The sequence below is a fragment of the Crocuta crocuta genome, unplaced genomic scaffold, assembly GCF_008692635.1.
Source record: "Crocuta crocuta isolate KB4526 unplaced genomic scaffold, BGI_CrCroc_1.0 scaffold248, whole genome shotgun sequence".
In the NCBI taxonomy this organism is placed as follows: Eukaryota; Metazoa; Chordata; class Mammalia; order Carnivora; family Hyaenidae; genus Crocuta; species Crocuta crocuta.
The window spans coordinates 5882173-5904157 of NW_027532409.1; the positions used below are offsets into that span (position 1 = coordinate 5882173).

The following is a 21985-nucleotide window of genomic DNA, read 5'->3' on the forward strand; positions in this document are numbered from 1 at the left end:
AGCCACAGGAAGTGCTCCATGTTCCGCTGCCCCAACCCCATCCCTTCTCTGACCAGGTTTAGCCACAACCGCATAGTGACCAGTGTGTTTTGCCCCTTTCCTAAGAAGGCACATATACAGGCAGAACTGTCTGGGAAGTAAAGGAGAAAGCAGATAAGGATCCATAAGGATCTTTAAAGATCCATAAACATCCACATGTTTACTGGGATTAAGGTTAGATTTGACTACGAGCTTCCCCATAGCCAACCCCAAAAAGGGAGAGATCAGAATGCAGCTCTCATTATCAAAAAAAGGAAGAGCTTTGTCAATTCTGCAGGAAAGGCAAAGGTTTCCCCAGTACTAATTTTTTTTTTTTTTTAAATGTTTATTCATTTGTGAGAGACAAAGCACGATCAGGGCAGGGGCAGAGAGAGAGACACAGAATCCGAAGCAGGCTCCAGGCTCTGAGCTGCCAGCATGGAGCCCCCGACATGGAACTCAAACACATGAACTATGAGATCATGACCTGAGCTAGAGTCAGACACTTAACCGACTGAGCCACCCAGGCGCTCCTCCCCAGTGCTAATTTCTAATCTGTCATCTGGGCTTCCTTTAGGACAGTGTTTGTCAAGCTGCAGATTGAGAACCCTTTGTGGGCCAAGAAATTAGTTTAATTCAGTAGTTATAGAGCAGTGGGTGTGAAGTCTGCATGGCCATGAGAATCACCTAGAGGACTTAAAACAAAGAGCTGGCCAAAACCGACATTTTTTATTTGGTGGGTCTGGGACAGAACCTGATCATTTGCCTTTACGACAAGTTTGCAGGTAATGTGGTTGCTGCTGGTTTGAGGACCACACTTTAAGAACCACTGATTTAATGTGTAGCAACATGGATGGACCTTGAGGGTGTGATGCTGAGCGAAATAAGTCAGGCAGAGAAGGACAAATATCATATGTTTGCACGTNGAAAAAGGGAGAGAGAGAGAATCCCAAGCAGGCCCAGCACAGACAATGAGGAGCCCTTTGTGGGGCTTGAACTCATGAACTATGAGATCATGACCTAAGCCAAAATNAACTATGAACTTTGATTAATTAAAAAAAAAAAAAGAACCACTGATTTAGAGGCACCTGGCTGGCTCAGTCAGTAGAGCACGTGACTCTTGATCTCAGGGTCATGAGTTGGAGCCCTACGGTGGGCATTGAGAGAGAAAGAGAGAGAGAATGCCTGAGTTAGGGGAGGGGGAGAGAAAAAGGGAGAGAGAGAGAATCCCAAGCAGGCCCAGCACAGACAATGAGGAGCCCTTTGTGGGGCTTGAACTCATGAACTATGAGATCATGACCTAAGCCAAAATCAAGAGTCAGAGTCTAAACTGACTGAGCCACCAGGGCACCCCCGCCAAAAAAATACTTTAAAAAAAAAACCAAAATGCTGATCTAGACTTTGGCTGCAAGTTGTAGTCATCTGCTTTATTAATTACTGATGCCTTGCACCCAACCCCCAGGGTTTCTGATTTAATGGGTCAGGGGTGTGGCCTAGGCCCTAGAAGATATAAAAGCCCCCCAGGTGATTCAGATATGCAGCTGAGGTTGAGACCTCTTCATTTAATGGATCTGGACCAGTGAGTGTTTGAACTGAAATACAGGCAGAAAACTTCAAGGTGCATCACTGGGGTTGGGAAAAATATTGTCTCATCCTATTTATGTTTTAAGCAGTTTAAGTGTGTCCTGGGTCACAGTGTAAAATTTCATTCTGTGGTTTGTAGTAAAAAAAAAAAGTTTTGTACTGCAACTCTATGAGGCCTGAGTAACATCACAGAACATTGGTTCTCAGACGTGAGTGTACAGGGATTGTCAGGGAAATTTCTTGACAACGCAGACTCTTGGGCCTCTTCTGAATCTGACTATTTACAGGGTTCAGAGGTCAGAAATCTACTTCCTTCACAAGTTCTCTGAATGGTTCTTATGCTCTTTTAAGTTTGAAAACACAGTTCTAATCTAGGGAAACCAGAATTAAGTAGTAAGGGAAGATGTTTTTTACATTTACATAATGCATCTTGTCATATATAATAGTAATTAACTATTGATTGAGTGAATGCTATCAGGATTGGCTTTTCTTTGTATCAAGGTCCAAACATACCTCTGGGAAGGGAATTCTGCAGAGGAATTTGAGTTTGTATGTGGAACAAGGAGGGAGGCCTAGGGCCTGTGAGCTCCGCAAAACACTACTTGGAGTCTGAGCAGAGGAGGGTAAGACCCCTACATCTTCCCCAGAGTCCCTCTGGCATACTTGTTTATGTTCTAAACCTGTGGGAAATCAGGCCCCAAACCTTGGTATGTGAAGGGGCACTGATGACTCTGTGGAGGTCACAGGACTGCTCCAGAGGTCGGTACCAGGGTCGGGCCCCAACAATATTACCCACCTACCCCCTTACCTTCCTGCTATCCTACTGTGTATCTGTTCTGTGATGGGAACTATAAGGAAGATTGATGGTCAAGACATGTGTCCTGCCCCTGAGGGGCTCACTTCTGTCCCTTCTGTCATCTGGGAAGCACTTGTTGAGCATCAACTCTGAGTCAGGACTGCTAAGTCATGGTTCCTGTCCTCAGGCTGCAGACAGTGGAAGGTCCAAGGTGCAGCATCCCCGAGGCTATCAGCTTCTCAGAGGCCTCAGCAGATGAAGTTCAGGAGGTCCTGCTAGGTCTACCTCCCACACACAGCTTCCAGTCTGATCCCTCATACCACTGTGGACCTCACCCCACCTCCTGGTATCATCAGAACACCAAGGAAAACATGGTGCCTGACCCCAGAGGTCCCTGCATGCCAAGATGTGACATTGGCTAATGGAGCTAGAGCTTTCTGGAATCCAGGACAGTGTACCTTTCTTGCCTTTTTCCCAGTGGATCTCCTTCCAACCCTGGCACCCTGTTGTTGTTTTTTAAAGTAGGCTCCATACTGGAAAGGGAGCCCCAATTCGGGACTTCAACTCATGACCCTGAGATTAAGACCTGAGTTGAAATCAAGAATTGGACACTTAACTGAGTGAGCCACCCAGGCACTACCACCCCCAGGCCACTTCTGTAGCTACTGTAAACTTCTTTCTTTTTTTTTTTTTTTAAGTTTATTTATTTATTTTGAGAGAGACAGACAATGTGAGTGGGAAGGGGCAGAGAAAGAGGAAGACAGAGAATCCTAAGCAGGCTCCACATTGTCAGCATGGAGCCCAATGTTGGGCTCAAACTCACAAAACCATGAGATCATGACCTGAGCTGAAACCAAGAGTCAGATGATGCTTGACTAAGACACCCAGGTTCCCTGTAAACTTCTTTCTTTTTTTTTTTTTTTTTAATTTTTAAATGTTTTTTTTATTTTATTTATTTTTGAGAGAGAGAGAGACAGTGTGAGCAGGGGAGGGTCAGAGAGAGATGGAGACACAGAATCTGAAGCAGGCTCCAGGCTCTGAGCTAGCTGTCAGCACAGAGCCTGACATGGGGCTCAGACCCACGAACCGTGAGCTCATGACCTGAGCCGAAGTCAGAGGCTTAACTGACTGAGCCACCCAGGTGCCCCATGTAAACTTATTTCTTAAAAGAAAAAAAAATCAATGTATGTGGTCTAAGAACACAAGAACTATATATTTGAAAATGGGGACCATAAAGGAAAATTCCAGCTGTGAGATGTGCTATCAGGACAGCACTTCTTTCCTAGAGTATAAAGGTCTAATTACCTATGTCTGGACCCAGTGCAGTGCTGGCATACAGTATGTGCTCGAAGAATGTATACAGAACAAATGAATGAGTGAATAAGTCTATGAATGGAAATTGAGGGGAGAGGAGAGATGGCGAGTCGGAGTAGACTTTCCCCTAATACCATGTATGCTCATAAATAGTGGTAGGTGTGCAAATAGTGGTAAACACCCCTCAAAACCGCTTGTAATCATGGCTCTATCATTTATCACAGAGATTCATTCAGTCATTCAACAAATGGATATTGTATGGTGACTCTGTGCCAACTATTGTTCTAAGCAGCAGGATTAAACAGTATAAAAAGCAGAATCCCTACCCACAATCCAGTTGGCAAAATGGACAGTGAACAAATAAATAATCAATGTCTGATCATGGTAAGTGCCAGACAGAAACAGTAAATCAGCACAAGAGAAACAGGGTCAGGGGATGTGTGCAAGTATGCAAAGTCCTTGTGGTAGACGCATCCTCAGCAAGGGCAGGTGTGCCTGGAGGCAGACCCAAGGTCACTGGGAGTCAGGTCACGCAGGGTGTTTCTAGGGTGAGGACTTTGGTTCTCAGTAGGGGAGTGATATAACCTGATCCCTCCACTGCTGCTAAGAGAGGATTTGGGGGTGGGGTGATGAGGTGTAAGTGGGAAGCCACATGGGAAATTGTTGCAGGCTCCTCCAGGGTGAGAAGTGGTTGGATTCTGGATACGTTCTGAACATAGCCAGTAGGGTTTTCTGTCAGGCGGTATGTGAGGTGTGAGAGAATGTAAGTGGTGAGATTGACTCCAGGGGTAGAGCTTAGCAACAGATGCACAGCGCTGCTGTTTTCTGAGATTGGAAGGTAGAGGAAGGGTACATCAGAACCATCAGGAGGCTCGTGATTGGTTATGTGTGTTTAGGGGTGAGGGAGGGTTGAGGGACAGGTGGTGGCGGAGCAGGACTCCAAAGCACTGGTGTCTGGACAAGCTTTGAGCTGGGGCTTCTCCCAGGCAGGGAAGGTGAGTTCTGGAGGGAAGTTGTCTGAACAGAACTGAGTTGTAAAAGAAAGGCTAGTGGTTGCTCAGATGGAAGAGTGTTCAATACAAAAGGAACAGTGTGTGCAAAGGCCCAGAGGCCTGATACAGGTTATTGGGTGCTTGCTACATGGCAGACACTGCGAAATGCTTTACGTGCTTCACCCCTCAAATCCTTGCAGTGATCTGGTGAGACTGGGAAAATCATTATCCTCCTTTACAGATGAAGAAACAGATCTGAGAGGTCAAATAATGTGCTTAGAGACAAAGCTAGTGAGCATGGGGCAACAGAGCTGTTATGGCATGTGGCTGTGTGCGGAGCCCAGGGAGTCTGAGCTAAAGTAGAGATGTCCTGGAACTGGGAGAGAGCAGTAGGTATTTGGGACTGGCTGGAGTATGTAGTGAGAAGGGACAGAAGGGTGCCAGCACGTAGGCCAGTCACAGGTGGCATTGGCAGGTGACTTGTGTCCACAGTGGGTTATCAATTCCACATGGGATTGACAGAGCTTATTATCCCTAAGCCTATCAGCTAGATACTCAGTATAGCTACCCTTACTGGTTTTCGTAACTATGGTGACAGTGACCAGCATGGGGTGGCTGGAGAACCTTGCAGAGCATATAGGAACTTGGTCACTTAGTTCAGCTGGGCTGGTTGGCCTTCAGAGCTTATTCTCCAATGTTTAGCCCTTTCCCAACCACAGAGCCATTTTAGAGTCACAGCTCAGCTCCAGAAGAAAAGTTTTTTTAAGATTTTATTTTTAAAATAAATACACACAATATGGGGCCGAAACTCACAACCCTGGGATCAAGAGCCATATGCTGTACCGACTGAGCCAGCCCGGAACCCCAAGAGGAGACTCCTTCTCCTTCTTCTCCTTCTCTTCCTTCTTCTCCTTCTCCTTCTCTTCTTTTTCTTTCTTCTCTTTCCCCTCTTCCCCTGTCCTTCCCCTCCCCCTCATCCCCCTCNCCTTCCTCTCCTCCTTCCCCTCTGTCTCCTCCTTCCTCTCCTTCTCCCTCTCCCTTTCCTCCCTCTCCCTCCTCCGTCTTCTTCCTTCTTCTTCTTCTAGAAAGAGAGAGGCCACAAGTGAGTGAAGGGCAGAGAGAGGGTGAGGGAGAGAGAGAAAGAGGGATTGCAAAACAGGGCACACCTGAAGTGGGGCTCACGTTTTACCTAAAGCAGGGCTTATGTTCACCTAAAGCAGGGCTTGAGCTCACCCAAAGCGGGTCTCAAGCGCTCACCCCAAGCAGGGCTTGAGATCATGAGACTCAAACTTATGAATGGTGAAATCATACCTGAGCTAAAGTCAGATGCTTAACAACTGAGCCACCCACACACAAAAGAGACTCTTCTTAAAGGTACAAAAGGGGCCCTCAGAGTCAGGTAGAGAATAAGGAAAAGGAAGCAGGGAACTTATTCCATACTTTTTTTTTTTTTAAGTTTACTTATTTATTTAGAGAGAGAGAATGGGAGATAGAGGGAGAATCCTAGACTCCATGCTGACAGTGCAGAGACTGACCAGGGGCTTGAACTCATGAAATGTGAGGTCATCACCTGAGCCAAAAACAAGAGTCAGATGCTTAACTGACTGAGCCACCCAGGGGTCTCGCAGTTCTTGATGTATATTGATTTTGTATCCTATAGCCTTGGTAAATTCACTTATTAGTTGTAGTAGCTTTTTTGTGTTTTAAGATTTTATTTTTAAGTAATCACTATACCCAACATGGAGCTCGCATTCACAGCCCCGAGATCAAGAGTCTCATACTCTACCAACTCTACTAGCACCTCACTAGTTGCTTTTTTGGAGATTCCTTATGATTTGCTACATATATGACCATATTATCTATAAATACAGTTTACTGATTTTCCAATCTGTTTATGTTCTATCTCTTTTTGTTGCCGTATTGCACTAGTGAGGACCTCTCGTATGTGAATGAAATGGTCAGAACACTCTTGCTTTGTTCCCAATCTTAGAAGGAAAAATTCAGTGTTTCTTATTAAGTATATCTATAGATTTTTTTTTTTTTTGCTCCATGCTGTCAGAGCTCAAACTCACAAACCATGAAATCATGACCTGAGCTGAAATCAAGAGTGGGACACTTAACTGACTGAGCCACACAGGTGCCGGTGCCCCTAAAGATTTTATTTTTAAGTAATCTCCACAGCCAGTGTAGGGCTTAAACCTATAACCCTGAGATCAAGAATCACATGCTCCATTGACTAAGGCAGTCAGGCAGCCCTGAAGTTTATCCATTTTATCAATCATTCAAAAAAAATCAGCATTTGGGATCATTGACTTTTCTCTATTGTTTTTATTTTATTTATTTTTGCTTTATCTTTATTACATTCCTTCCATCTAATTTTATTCTTCTCTTTCTAGCTTCTTAAGGTAGAAACTTTATTTTGTACCTCTCTTTTCTTGAAACATAAGCATTTAAAGCTACAAATGTGGGCCTGGGTGGCTCAGTTGGTAGTGCATGCACCTCTTGATCTTGGGGTCATGAGTTTGAACCCCATGTTGGGCAGACAGATTACTTTAAAAAACAAAGCTAAAAATGTACTTTACTGATTTAACTGAGCTCACAAATTTTTGTGTTTTTATTTTTAGTTAAAAATATTTTCTGGAACGGCGTCTGGGTGGCTTAGTCAGTTGGGTGTCCAACTTTGGCTCAGGTCATGATCTCGCAATTCATCATGAGTTCAAGCCCCATGTTGGGCTCTATGCTGACAGTTCGGAGCCTGGAACCTGCTTCAGATTCTGTGTCTCCCTCTCTCTCTGCCCCTCCCCTGGTCACACTCTGTCTCTCAAAAGTGAATAAACATTAAAAACAAATTTTTTTAAATATTTTCTGGGGTACCTGGTTGGCCCAGCCAGAAGAACATGCAACTCTTGATCTCAGGATTGTAAATTCGAGCCCCACATTGGGTGTAGAGATTACTGAAAAATAAAATAAATAAACCTAAACAAAAGTATTAGTTTTTTAGGGATGCCTGGGTAGCTCAGTCAGTTAAGTGCCTGAATCTTGATTTATGCTCAGGTCATGATCTCGTGGTTAGTGGGTTCCAGCCCCATGTGGGCTATGCACTAATGGTGCAGAACCTGCTTGTGATTCTCTCTCTCTCTCTCTCTCTCAAAATAAATAAACGTTAAAGATAAAATAATTTATTTTATTATAAAATAAAAACTTTCAGATTTCTTTTAAAAAAGGGAGTGACTTATTTTGGCTGGCTCATCATTAGAGCATCTGACTCTTTTTAAGTTTATTTTGAGAGACAGAGAGAGCATGAGCAGGGGAAGAGCAGAGAGAGAGGGAGAGAGAGAATCCCAAGCAGGCCCCACACTGTCAGCACAGAACCTGACCTGGGGTTTGATCCCACAGACTGTGAGATCATAACCTGAGCCAAAATCAAGAGTTGGATGCTTAACAGCTTAACTGACTGAGCCACCCAGGCATCCCACACATGTGATTTTTTTAAAAATAGTTTTATTTTATTTATGTATTTTTAAAATTTAAGTCTAAGTTAGTTAACATATAGTATATTAATGATTTCAGGAATAGAGTTTAGTGATTCATCACTTATATATAACACCCAGTGCTCATCCCAACAAGTGTCCTCCCTCATGCCCCTTGCTCGTTTAATTGCCCCACCCAAAACCCCTCCAGCAGCCCTCAGTTTGTCCTCTGTATTTAAAAGTCTCTTATGGTTTATCTCCCACCAAGCATGTGATTCTTGATCTAAGGGCCGTGAGTTCAAATCCCACAATGGGCATGGAGCTTACTTTAAAAAAAAAAAAAGTGGGGGGGGGGGCACCTGGCTGGCTCAATCAGTATAGCATGTGACTCTTGGGTCCGGAGTTCATACCTCATGTTGGGCACAGAGCTTACTTTAAAAAAGTTAAGATTTTTTAAATCTTAAAATTTTCTAATTTTGCTTATGTTTCTTCTTTCATTTCTGGGTTATCTCCAAGTATTTGGGGACTTTCCAGATATCTTGTTATTAATTTATAATTTAATTCTGTTGCGGTCAAAGAAATATTGATTTTAATCTTTTCAAATGTCTGTTTTTATGGTCCCGTCTATAGTCTATCTTGAATATTCCATGTGTAGTTAAAAGAAAATATGTACCGGAGGACCTGGTTGACTCAGTCAGTAAAGCATGTGACTCCTGATTTTGGGGTTGTGAGTTCAAGCCCCATGTTGGGCCTAGAGCCTGCTTTACAAAAGAACAAAGGAGGTGCCTGGGTGGCTCAGTCGGTTAAGCATCAACTTTGGCTCAGGTCATGATCTCATGGTTTGTGGGTTTGAGCCCCGCATTGGGCTATGTTCTGACAGCTCAGAGCCTGAAGCTTCCTTCGGATTCTGTGTCTCCCCTCTCTCTGTTCCTCCTCTGCTCATACGCTGACTCTCTTTCTCAAAATAAATTAACACTAAAAAAATTTTTTTAAAAGAAAGGAAAAAAATGTGTTTTGTTGTTGAGCACTGTGTTCTGTGTTAATTAAGTCTGTTGGTTGCTGGTATGATTTAAGTCTTCTATATCCCTATTAATTTTCTGTCCTATCAACTACTGAGAGAGGAATGTTGAAATTTCCAATAATAATTGTGGATGTCTATTTCTTTGGTTAATTCTGTCAGTTTTGCTTCATATTTTTTGTTTTTTTAATTAAAAATTTTTTTAAATTTACATCAAAGTTAGTTAGCATATGGTGCAACAATGATTTCAGGAGTAGATTCCTTAATGCCCCTTACCCTGTTAGCCCATCCCCCCTCCCACAACCCCTCCAATAACCCTCTGTTTGTTCTTTGTACTTAAGAGTCACTTATGTTTTTGTCCCCCTCCCTGTTTTTATATTATTTTTGCTTCCCTTCCCTTATGTTCATCTGTTCTGTGTCTTAACGTCCTCATATGAGTGAAGTCATATGATATTTGTCTTTCTCTGACTAATTTCGCTTAGCATAATACCCTCTAGTTCCATCTACATAGTTGTAAATGGTAAGATTTCATTCTTTTTTGATTGTCAAGTATCACTCCATTGTATATGTATACCACATCTTCTTTGTCCATTCATCCATCGATGGACATTTGGACCTTTCCATACTATGGCTATTGTTGATAGTGCTGCTATAAACATTGGGGTGCATGTGCCCCTTCAAAACAACATACCTGTATCCCTTGGATAAATACCTAGTAGTGCAATTGCTGGATCATAAGGTAGTTCTATTTTTAATTTTTTGAGGAACCTTCATACTGTTTTCCAGACTGGACACACCAGTTTGCATTCCCACCAGCAGTGCAAAAGAGATCCTCTTTCTCTGCATCCTCGCCAACATCTGTTGTTGCCTGAGTTGTTAATGGTAGCCATTCTGACAGATATGAGGTGGTATCTCATTGTGGTTTTGATTTGTATTTCCCTGAAGATGAGTGATTTTGAGCATTTTTTCATATGTCTGGTGGCCATCTGGATGTCTTCTTTGGAGAAATGTCTATTCATGTCTTTTGCCCATTTCTTCACTGGATTTTTTGTTTTTTGAGTGTTGAGTTTGATAAGTTCTTTGTAGATTTTGGATGCTGACTCTTTATCTGATATGTCATTTGCAAATATCTTTTCCCATTCTGTTGGTTGCCTTTTAGTTTTGCTGATTGTTTCCTTTGCTGTGCAGAAGCTTTTTATTTTGATGAAGTCCCAATAGTTCATTTTTGCTTTTGTTTCCCTTGCCTCTGGAGACGTGTTGAGTAAGAAGTTGTTGCAGCCAAGGTCAAAGAGGTTTTTGCCTGCTTTCTCCTCAAGGATTTTGATGGCTTCCTGTCTTACATTTAGGTCTTTCATCCATTTTGAGTTTATTTTTGTGTATGGTATAAGAAAGTGCTCCAGATTAATTTTTCTGCATGTTGGTGTCCAGTTTTTCCAGCACCATTTGCTGAAGAGACTGTCTTTATTCCATTGGATATTCTTTCCTGTGTTGTCAAAGATTAGTTGGCCATACATTTGTGGGTCCATTTCTGGGTTCTCTATTCTGTTCCAATGATATAAGTGTTTGTTTTTGTGCCATGCTTCACATATTTTGAATCTTAGTAACTGGGTGCATAACAAAGTCAGGATTTTTGTTTTCTTGGTATGTACCTCTATCTCTGTTAATATCATAGTCTTGCCCTTTACTTTGTCTAATATAAATATAACTGCTCCAGTTTTCCTATGATTAATGTTTCATAATACATCTTTTTCCTTCTTTTTACTTTTATTTAAAAAAAAAATTTTTAATGTTTTATTTATTTCTAGGAGAGAGAGAGAGAGAGAGACAGCGTGAGCAGGGGAGGGTCAGAGAGAGAGGGAGTCACAGACTGAAACAGGCTCCAGGCTCTGAGCTGGCAGTCAGCACAGAGCCCGACACGGGGCTCGATCCCACGAACCGCGAGATCATGACCTAAGTGAAAGTCGGACGCTCAACCGACTAAGCCACCTAGGCTCCCCGTCCTTCTTTTTACTTTTAGCCTGTGTTTTATTATTCAAAGTGTGTTTATCATATAATTGGGCCTTAGTTTTAAAATCCAGTTTTTATTTTATTTTTTAATGTTTATTTATTTTGAGAGAGACAGGCAGAGAGGGAAATAGAAGCCCAAGCAGGCTCTGCACTGGCAGCACAGAGCCCAATGGTGGGGCTTGAACTCACAAAATGTGAGATCATGACCTGAGCTGAAATCAAGAATCAGATGCTTGACCCTGCTGAAGTGCCCCTTAAAATCTAGTTTGAAAATCTCTGCCTTTTTGTCAAAGTAAATGCTTTCTAAAATCGAGCAGCGCCTGTGGTTTGGGAAATTCACACCTGCCTTTTGGTGGCATTCCACAGGGAAAAGGTAAGTGACTGGATCATGCCTTCTTCTTCCAGGTTCTGTGTGCCATAGTTTTCTTTCCTGTACAGTAGTGACGACTGTGCTACCTCACAGCATGGCTAGGAGGATTAGAGGAGATGCTTCATATAAAGCACACAGTAAGCACTCACATGAAAGCTACTGACAGCTCTAGATCATTAGGTGATAGTAACAGTAGATTATTACTATGATTTCATTTTTTAAAAAAATATTTTTATTTATTTCTAGGAGAGAGAGAGAGAGAGAGAGAGAGACAGCGTGAGCAGGGGAGGGTCAGAGAGAGAGGGAGACACAGACTCTGAAACAGGCTCCAGGCTCTGAGCTGGCAGTCAGCACAGAGACCGACGCGGGGCTCAAACTCACGAACCGTGAGATCATGACCTAAGTGAAAGTCGGACGCTTAACAGACTAAGCCACCCAGGCGCCCCTACTATTACTTCACTAAACATCCTCTTCCCATTTGACTTTGATGAAGTGTTTGTTGACATAAGAAATGAATCCCTCTTTTTAAAAAAATTTTTTTAACATTTACTTATTGTTGAGAGACGAGCATGATTGGGGGAGGAGCAAAGAGAGAGGGAAACACAGAATCCAAAGCAGACTCTAGGCTCTGAGCTGTCAGCAAAGAGCCCAACACAGGGCTCGAACTCACAAACCAGGAGATCATTGCCTGAGCTGAAGTTGGACATTTAACCAACTGAGCCACTCAGGCACCCCATGAATCCCACTCATATGTATCCTCATTTGCGGAAAACTACTATTGCAGGCCTGCGTATTATAATTTTACAGTTTTTTCTCTTCACTTTTCCACTCATGTGTTTTCCTTTTCTAACCAATCCTGTTTTTTTTTTTTAAGTTTATTTATTTATTTTGAATGAGAGAGAGAGAGAGGGAAAATGAGTGGAGAAGGGACAGAAAGAAAGGAGACAGAAGATCCAAGGCAGGCTCTGTGCTGACAGCAGAGAGCCCGACATGGGGCTTGAACTCACAAAGCGTGAGATCATGACCCAAGCTGAAGTCAGATGCTTAAGTGACTGAGCCACCCAGACACCCCATAACCAATCATTTTTTTTTTAATTTGGGGGCACCTGGGGAACTCAGTTGGTTAAGCATCCAACTTCAGCTCAATTTATGATCTCATGGTTCGTGAGTTTCAGCCCTATGTCCGGCTTTGTGCTGACAGCTCAGAGCCTGGAGCCTGCTTTGGATTCTGTGTCTCCCTCTCTCTCTGCCCCACATGTGCTCTCAAAGATAAACAATAAAAATTTTTTTAATTAAAAAATTAAATTTCATTGAAACCCATCAACTGTACACTTTATTTTGTGCATTTTATTGTACATAAGTTATAACTTAATAAAATTGATTTTAACAACTAAAAAACCTGGGAGGGGGTGCGCCTGGACAGCTCAGTTGGTTGAATGTCCAACTCTTGATTTTGGCTCACGTCCTGATCCCAGGGTCATGGGATTGAGCCTCACATTGGGCTCTGTGCTGAGTGTGGAGTCTGCTTAAGATTCTCTCTCTTTTCCTCTCTCTCTCTTTCTCTCTCTTTCTCAGCCATTTTGCATCTGAAGTGTAAATAGAAAGGGCTTTTTGATTCTGTAGTAACAGGCACATAGTTATGTTATGTTTCTGCTTCAGTTGAAACAGTCTCTTAAAGACAAAGCATGCAATCTTTTCATGTAATGATCCTTTCCATTATCCTACAGAAAGTATATCCTATGCTAGAAGACAATTCAAATATAAGCAATATTATACATACATTATTGGACAGTAGAAATCAATGAATGATGCTCATCAATCATAACATCAAACTGTTCTTGCTTGCTTGTGACTTCCCAAACAAGATGCAGAAGACAGATCTGCCCATTCATTTAATCAAGACATGAAAGTAATCACGGCTCTTAAGCAATGGGTTTTTAACCAAGCTCAAAATAACTTTGAACGTCCTCTCCAACTGAGAAACTACAGCTTGAAATAAAGTCCCTAGAATAAATAAGAGTATGAACTGTCAGAACAGTAATTATGAGAGAAAAAAAAAAAAAGATTGTCTCTCCCCTTCTGCCCCTCTACCCTGCTTTCTAAAAAATAAATAATTTTAAAAAACTCAAAAAGCAAAACTGGGAAAATTCTGTCACTTACATTAGTGTATATAATATATAAGCTAAAGACTAATGATAAACCCAACATCCGTGTGCCCACTTACCAGCTTAAAAAATTGTACAAGATCAACAATCTCTTTGAAGCCCCTGTCTGCATCACTGTGTCAATCTTCTGTTACTTTTCTTCATAAGCCTTGCTATACATGTATCCCTATGCAATAGTCTTAGCTGCCTTTGAACTTTAAATAGAATCATGCTGAATGTATGCTTCTCTGACTTGCTGTTTGTGCTCAGTTTTAGTATTTTTCTATGCTTACACATGGAGTGGTTATTGACTTTTACTGCTGTATATTATTACCATTCTGCTGCATGCATATAGGCTGTTTGCGGTTTGGGGACTTTTCCAAACAATGCTGCTGTGAATATTCTTGTTCATGTATTTCTTTTATTAATTTTTAAAATACTTATTTACTTTTGAGAGAGAGAGTGAACATATGGGGGAGGGACGGGGGAGAGGGAAACAGAGGATCTGAGGCCGGCTCTGCACTGACAGCAGAGAGCCTGATGAGAGCCTTGAACTCATAAACCACGAGATGTCCTGAGCTATCAGACACTTAACCGGCTGAGCCACCCAGGTGCCCCATTTGTTCATGTACTTCTAAGGTAACAGGCTAGGATGAAATGGCTGGTTGTGAGGTGCATGTTCAACTAGTTAATGCCAACTGTTTCCAAAGTGGCTTAGTCCTTCCTTCTGCATGTCCTTACTGACATCTAAATCTGACATCTACAGACAGGTTTTCACATTCCAACATTTTTGCCCACCTGAGTCTTTAAATAACAGTCAACACTTGATGTTCACGTAAACTGTGCCAGGCTCTGTCTTGATCGCCGTGTGAATGATCTCATTTCATCCTCACAAAAACCCTATCGAATAAGGATGTGTGGTCAGTTATGTCCACTCCCCTGCCCACTTCCCTTCTGTCTGGACCTGGTGGCCTTTCTCCATGGCCACTTCATCTCTTCCTTCTCCCAACTTGGGCTGGCCTGGGTCCCAGCAGAGCCTGGGACCTCAAACCCTGCCTCAAACCCCTTTTTCTCCTCAGGCTGTTACTCCCTGTCAGTCCGTCTCAGCCGCCCTGCATCCTGGGACCGGATCAGACACTACAGGATTCAGTGCCTTGACAATGGCTGGCTGTACATCTCACCACGCCTCACCTTCCCCTCACTCCAGGCCTTGGTGGATCATTACTCTGGTATGGCCTTTCCCTTTATCCATTAGACCGGCATGTGGGGTTTTGGGGGCAGACAGTTGTGCCTTTGCACACTTCGCTTGCTGGAGAATATCCAGACAGGCAGAAGAGGGGCCTTCCCATCTTCATGCCAGTTCCTGTGCCAAGAACTTAGGCTGGGGGCTCTACCTCACCCCATGCCCTGACAGAGCCACATGGACCTCCCATGTGAACGTGGATCAATACCTCACCTACCACTGTGGTTCAAGACCCCAATGTCGGGCACAGTTCTCTCCACAGGAATGAGGCCCAGAGCTGTTGCTGTTGTGCAGTTCAGTTGATTCTTAGCATTTCCTGCTACCTGTCCTGTTATAGGGACTGGAGGATGTAGCCACTAGGGCAGTGACAAAGGGGCAGAAAGACCATTCCTGGGGAAACCAGTCAGGGTGGGTCCATGTAGTAGCTACTGACAGAACAAGAAGAGATTAAGGATTCTCTAGCTTTCTTCCCAAAGTACTTTCCTAGCCAGAAACTGGCACTCTAAGAGGTCCATCAACATACCCAAAACCAGTCTTCCAAAACCTAGCCCAGAATAACCTGACTGCATCTCAGCCCCCAAATCAACAGCTTGAGGCTTATGCTGTCACTCTTTTTAATGTAATCTGTGTACCCAATGAACTCACAACCCTGAGATCAAGTCACATGCTCTCTACTGAGGCAGCCAGGTGCCCCCCTATCATTTTTTTTGACTATGCCCCCACTTGCCAAATGGGGAAAGTGGTCAGGGTGAGGGTGGGGGTTGTTAGGGAGGAGAACTAGGGCTGGAGTCAGCCATGTCAAAGGTCTATGTTTCCTCCTCAGAGTTGGCGGATGACATCTGCTGCCTCCTTAAGGAGCCCTGTGCTCTGCAGAGGGCTGGCCCAGTCTGCAGCAATCCTATACCCCCACCTGTGATTGTGCAGAGGCCACCACTCAATTGGAAAGAGTTGGACAGGTAAGAGGACCTTGCAACATGAAGGCAGAACAAAGGAGACAGAAGGACCCACCCCTGGGAACTCACAACCTCAAATGAGCTGGTCACCTTCAGGGACACCTGGGAGCCAGTGAGTACTAACCTCATAGAGACCAGGCCAGGCTCACCAGGACTGTAGGGGGACTGGTGGGAAGGAGAAAGAGGGAGTGGATATAAGGCATGACGAGACACCAAAGATGGCCAGGGTGGAAGGTCAGACAAGATGGAGTACAACAGAAAGCACCAGTCCTGAATGAAGTCAAGCTGGGGTTTATGTGACAGAGAACAGGGAGCCACTGGGAGTTTTTAAGTGGTGAGAACTTGGAACTGTGTGGTGAGCACAGGGAAAACAAAGCTCCTTGACCCAACTCTCTTCCCCTCTCCACAGCTCCCTCCTGTTCTCTGAAGCACCTGGCGCAGGAGAGGCCCCTCTCCTCAGTGAGGGACTCCGGGAGGCCCTCAGCTCCTATATCAGCCTGACTGATGACAGCTCCTTGGATGATGCCAGGGCCCAAAGCAGAGACCAAAAGGGAATCCAAGGCTGCAGCACCTAGACTCCCAGCTCGGCTCAGTCTGAGAATTCGAGGCAAATCCAGGGTCCCACCTATGTCCTCTGCTCCTTCCTCTCTCAGCCCTAAGTTACTTAACCTTCTCCCAGTGCCATAAACTCACCTGCAACCTCTAGGTCAAATATAGACCAGCTGAGAATAGGAACAGGGCTCCAAGAGACTAAACCTCTGGAGTTTGACCCAGTTAGTACCTGAGTTTGGGGTTTCCAGTACCATCTTCCACCCCTGCTTGTTGAGTGAGTCCCCTTCTATACCTCCCCAGCCCCACTCACAAGGTAGAAACAACCACTAGCATCAAGAAGAAAAATCATTTAAGGAGAATTTACGTCTCAGAATTCTATACCTCAGAAGGTAGGACTGTGGCCTAGATGGGACAGGAAAGCAGAAGGGATGGATGTCTTACCCCAGCAACAGAATACAAGATGTCTAGCCTCCATCTGGCCCCCAGAACAAAAAGAACCTCTGACAGTCCAGGTTCTCAAACAGCCCCATCAAGCCTCTTCTCTAGATAGTCCTAGCTCTGAGTTCTCTTTTGTTTTGTGGCTTATCATTTGAACCTGCCTAAGCTTTCCTGGCTACAATGGCCTAAGCTTTCCTGGCTACAATGGCCTTGCCATCTTGTGGCCAAATTCAAAATGGCACCTTCTGGGCCTAGCACACTGTAGTGAGGTCAGTCCTGTCTCTCAGTTGGGGGCAGGGGCATCAGAAGTCAGTAAGCCACAAAGCCAAGGCCACAGCCTACACCAACTCTAGCCCCTAACTTTCCTGCTGCCCAGTAAAGGAAAGGAGGCCTGGCTGGAGCTGCTATAGGAGCAGGGAGAAGAGGAAGGGGGATTAGGATGGAGGGCAGGGTTTGGAGGCTAGATAGGAGGTGGGAAAGGCTTTAACAGGTATCATCAACAGATAGATAGATTCTCAATTAAAGATTTGATTTATTCAAGTATCTGAAAACATTCTACACTGGAAATTATTAGATGGTGCTTGTACTGTGCTATGGACCACGCACATACTGCCACACTGTTTTCAGAAGACTTGAAATGCCACTGATAGTTTAAAAACTGTACACGTGATGGAGACGTGAGGAAGACAATTTAATGTTTCATCCGGATCCAGAGGTGAATCAAATTGAACAACAGCTCCAATCAGCAAACAGGTGTTTCATGATGATATCCAAGAAGAAATGGTTGGTGATGGACAATTCAGAAATGCTTCCCCAAAAGGTGGATGGTTCCTTAAAAAGTTTCAGATCACAACCCTTGCAGAAAACACTGATGTCCAACACGCTGATTCTCGGTCCAGGAAACATGGGTCTTTCAGGTTCCACGTGGCTGGGGTGCCCCTACAATCATGTTTCTGTGCTGTAACTAGGAGGGTCCTTTGGACCGGACAGAGAGTGGGTGGGGTCTGTACACCATCAGTCATAGTGGATGGCAGTGTAAAAAATGATCCAAATGACCTACAGAGGAGAAAAGCAATGTTTAAGTCACCTGGGTCCATATGGACCGCTATTCTACAACCAAATGGCAAAGAATGTGTCGTGCATGGCAGGCTTCCCAGGGGCTATCCAATGCAATATGCCTGAAAACCCAAACAATCTCACTGAAATCAAGCTGTCTCTAACAGAGCCCCAGACAACCCACCAGTGCTCCCAAAGGGACCGTGGATAAGCTTCTCTCTCAACTAAATAGCAACTGGAACACCAGAAGTGGAGTCACAGATGTGGAAATGATACAGGTAAAGCAGACTATACTGCTAGGGTTAGGATCAGCAACAAATGTGAAAAACAAACCACCATCATACCCTGTCAGCTTCACAGCAAATAAACAGAGGTTCTTAAAACTAGCTGTTCATTGCAATCTCCTGTGACCTTTATTATACATATATGCCCAGGCGCCCCCGGAGATTTTGATTTTGACCAAAGTCTATGATTTCTTTTAAGAAATTAACTTTTATGATACAATTCATATTTCATAAAGTTCACCTTTAAAAGTATATAATACAAAAATAAAGTATACAATACAGAGACTTTTAGTATATTCAGAGTTGTGCAAAAGTCACCACTAACTGATTCTGGAACCCTTTCATCACTCTCAAAAGAAAACCTGTTTCCATTATCAGTTACTTCCCATTTCCCTGCACCCCCTTCCCCCCCAACTGACAACCACTAATCTACTTTTCATCTGTATGGATTTGCCCATTCTGGACATTTTACATAAATGGAATCACATAACATGTTTTATGTCTGGCTTCTTAAACTCAGCCTAATGTTTTCAAAATTAATGAAAGTTGTAGCACCTACCAGTATTTTATTCCTCTTTATGGTCTAATACTATATAAATATACAAGATTTTATTTATCTGTTGACCAGGTGATGGTTGTTTGCACTTTTCAGCTATTATGAACAATGCCATAAGTATATTTTTAAATGTTTCCCAGTTCCTAATATGCAACCAGAGTTGAGAATCAGATGTAAAAACTGATGATCGGCCCTGGGGGTGCATACCACAAGACACATTATACCACACTTCATCTTTTTGGACAACATGACTCACTAAAGGACATGTCCTCCAATCCCTGGAGCCTTCTGAAAAATGGTGCCCCAATCAATCACTCAGCATAATCAAATCAGTGCACTTCCCTTGAGAAACAACAGGATGTGCTCTGTATCTATCAGCTACACATACCATGAACAAGGCAAAAGATGTCATAAACCCTTCTTTCGTGAGCTCCCATGTGCCACCATATTCTTCCTCATCTATCTGTAGATAGTTGCTGAAGTAAAGGTACAGGACTCCTGCATTGATCAGGCAGAATCTAGAGGGAGGACAAGCACCAAACACAAACGGTGAGCTCAAAAGACAAATTCCTACTGCCACAGTCCAGCCTTACCAGGACAGTCACTGTTGCACAGTTACCTATTTGTAGCACGGAGGCAAGTGAAATAATACATGAAAACACCTAGGCCCTTAATGGAGCTGCCTAGTGGTTGAGCTAGAGATGTAAAGAAAGCAATTTTTTTTTAGTTGCCCAGCAAAAAATCTTTAAAAAATTTAAAAGTACATAAAAGTTTTCCAAGCCCTCTCACAGTGAGAATGGTAGCTGAACCAATCCAAATACAACTAGTACCTGACATGGGTCTCCAAGTAGCTAGCTCCAGCTGGGGTGGGGGTGGCCATGGGACAAACAGGCTGCTGCTTCATGGCCTAGTGGAGCAAGTATGCATACTAAAGCAGCTCCCACATTCCCAGTGGGAAACAATGATGCAGAGGTGAAATTGACAGTTCCTGCCCTCCCTCAGCTCACTATCCTCACTATCTACTTAGGGGCCCAAAACAGCAGTAAGCATGGAACTGAAATGAAAGGTTTGTGAGCACTTCCAGGAAGATCTTTAACCCCCATATTTATTATTTAACCGACTGAGCCACCCAGGCACCCTTCATATTTTATTATTTAATAAAGCATTTAGAATGCAGTAAGATATAACATATCACCCTGCTCTACTGATCTCTTGGTACAAACATCATGTAAAAGTAATTTTTATAAAATGTGCTCCAGGAACACTGCTCCTGAAGGCTGCAGGGGAAAAATGCGGAGCACTGGTCCCTCCTAATGGATGAAGAATAAGCTAGTGTGAGGCAGGGCTGTGAGATGATGCTGAGGAGTGTCAATCAATATAAGGGGTAGGGGGCAGATCCTGAGGCTATCTGCACAAGGCAGGGCTGAGGTGAGGTACACATACATCAGAAGTCTATTTTGGTTTTTTTTTTTTAACATTTTATTTTTAAGTAATCTCACACCCAACCTCCGGCTTGAAACCACAACCCTGAGATCAAGAGTCTCATGCTCTACTGGCTGAGCCAACCAGGTACCCCAGAAGTCTAGTTTGTGAGTAGTTATAGTATGGGCTTTCTCCTAAGTGGGAGGAACAGGAACTGGGAAAGTGGTTTAGACTCGTACCATGTTTTAGGACCTGAGCACAAAAAAAATTTAAGGATAGGGACTAGGAAATGGCTGAATGAGAAGGCAAGAGACCCAAAGGCTGCAAGCCTAAAGGTCTGGGAGTATAATATAATGGTTCCAGTAACAGAAGCAGGGAGTCAGGAAGAACAGAAGGTTTTTCTTGGATTTCACACAAAATACAGTCCTTGGCTTAGCCATGTTGTGGCCACATCCTTGTCTTCTGTCAGAAATCTTGGGACCCAGCCAATCTGGCTGCCTGCCTCCCTCTGTCAGGAGTTTCATTTTGGACAGGCTGTTAGTGGTTCCAACAAAGATTACTAATAGGACTCAGAGACGTCACTGTGAGACTCAGCTTAATAAACTAGGTCTGGAGAATGACTAAGACTCACTGAGAGTCTCCGGCTGTAAAAGTGGTTGCTTAGTGAGATGAGACAGGGAAATAGAAGAGGAGATAGGGATAACAGGAAAGCACTAGCTTAGGCCCTGTCTTCCAAGAGTCACACACTAAGTTACAAGTGAAGTCACAGAAACAAAGGCATTTAAATGTCTGGTAGTCAAGGGGTAGGGGTCAGGAAAGGACTGGAGGGGCTCAAACTGAGCTCCAAGGATGGGCATAAATCCTATATTGTAAACAAGGGATGGAACTACACCGTAGATGTGTAGACAAAGAAATGAATCTGCTGGATTGGGGGTGGAGGGAGAACATTAAAAAGATGACATTCCAATGCATTTTTAAAGCTCTATCCTAGGGGCGCCTGGGTGGCTCAGTCGGTTGAGTGTCCACCTTCAGCTCAGGTCATGATAATCAGTCTGTGAGTTTGAGCCCTGCATCGGGCTCTGTGTGGACAGCTTACAGCCTAGAGCCTGCTTCAGATTCTGTGTCCCCCTCTCTCTTTGTCCCTCCCCCGCTCATGCTCTGTCTCTCAAAAATGAATAAACATTAAAAATAAATAAAACTCTATCCTAAAAATTCCCATCAGAATTTTAACAAAAAAATGAATCTCTAAGAAATAGTCTTGACTTGAGGGCTGGGAGACTGGACAACAACAGTTGTAACATATGACCCTGCTTTCAAGGATTGGTGGGAATTAATTTCAGTTTTTAAAAAATTTTAACAAGCATTCACTGAGCACCTATTAATCATGATGCCAGGCTCTATAAGAGACAGAAAGTCAGGAAGGGATAGATAGTGCTCCTCTCAGATGATGCAAAACCTCAGCAGACAGCAGAATGTTCACTCAGTTCTCAGGCAAATTACAATGAGAACAGAGGAAATGATTACCTTAATGTGCCCTAACTGGTGGCTACCCCAGAAATGGAGAGAAGCCAAGGTGGGGTCCAGACAGAGGGCAGTTAAGGCTGGAAGTGAGGAGGAGAGGGTCACCAGAATGGAGCACTAGAGCAGTCCTGCCCTAAGCCCTGGCAACCGGGTCAGACAGATGGAGGAGAGGGAATGTGTGTAGAAAAATCAATGTCCTTGGGCCCTTTCCAAGAGCAAGGAAAAAGGTGCCAACCATGCAACCATG

General features: G+C 43.6%; 2 protein-coding genes across 3 annotated transcripts in view; one reads left to right on the plus strand and one right to left on the minus strand.

The window, feature by feature from the left end:
• Positions 1 to 18341, plus strand: part of SLA2 (Src like adaptor 2) — a 29965-nt gene extending 11624 nt beyond the window's left edge. The window contains exons 6-8 of the mRNA XM_077778911.1: positions 14793 to 14942; positions 15780 to 15912; positions 16319 to 18341. Of these exons, the coding sequence (XP_077635037.1) occupies positions 14793 to 14942; positions 15780 to 15912; positions 16319 to 16484 (449 nt within the window). The 3' untranslated portion in view covers positions 16485 to 18341. The remainder of the gene's footprint in view (positions 1 to 14792; positions 14943 to 15779; positions 15913 to 16318) is intronic.
• RAB5IF (RAB5 interacting factor) overlaps positions 17570 to 21985 on the minus strand; it is an 8726-nt gene continuing 4310 nt past the window's right edge. Inside the window, exons 3-4 of one of the 2 annotated variants that reach the window (XM_077778914.1) lie at positions 19184 to 19313; positions 17823 to 17955 (exon numbers count right to left, since the gene is read on the minus strand). In XM_077778914.1, the coding sequence (XP_077635040.1) occupies positions 17914 to 17955; positions 19184 to 19313 (172 nt within the window). In that variant the 3' untranslated portion in view covers positions 17823 to 17913. Of the gene's footprint in view, positions 17956 to 19183; positions 19314 to 21985 lie in introns of both variants that reach the window. The other variant, XM_077778913.1, reaches the window with a different exon arrangement.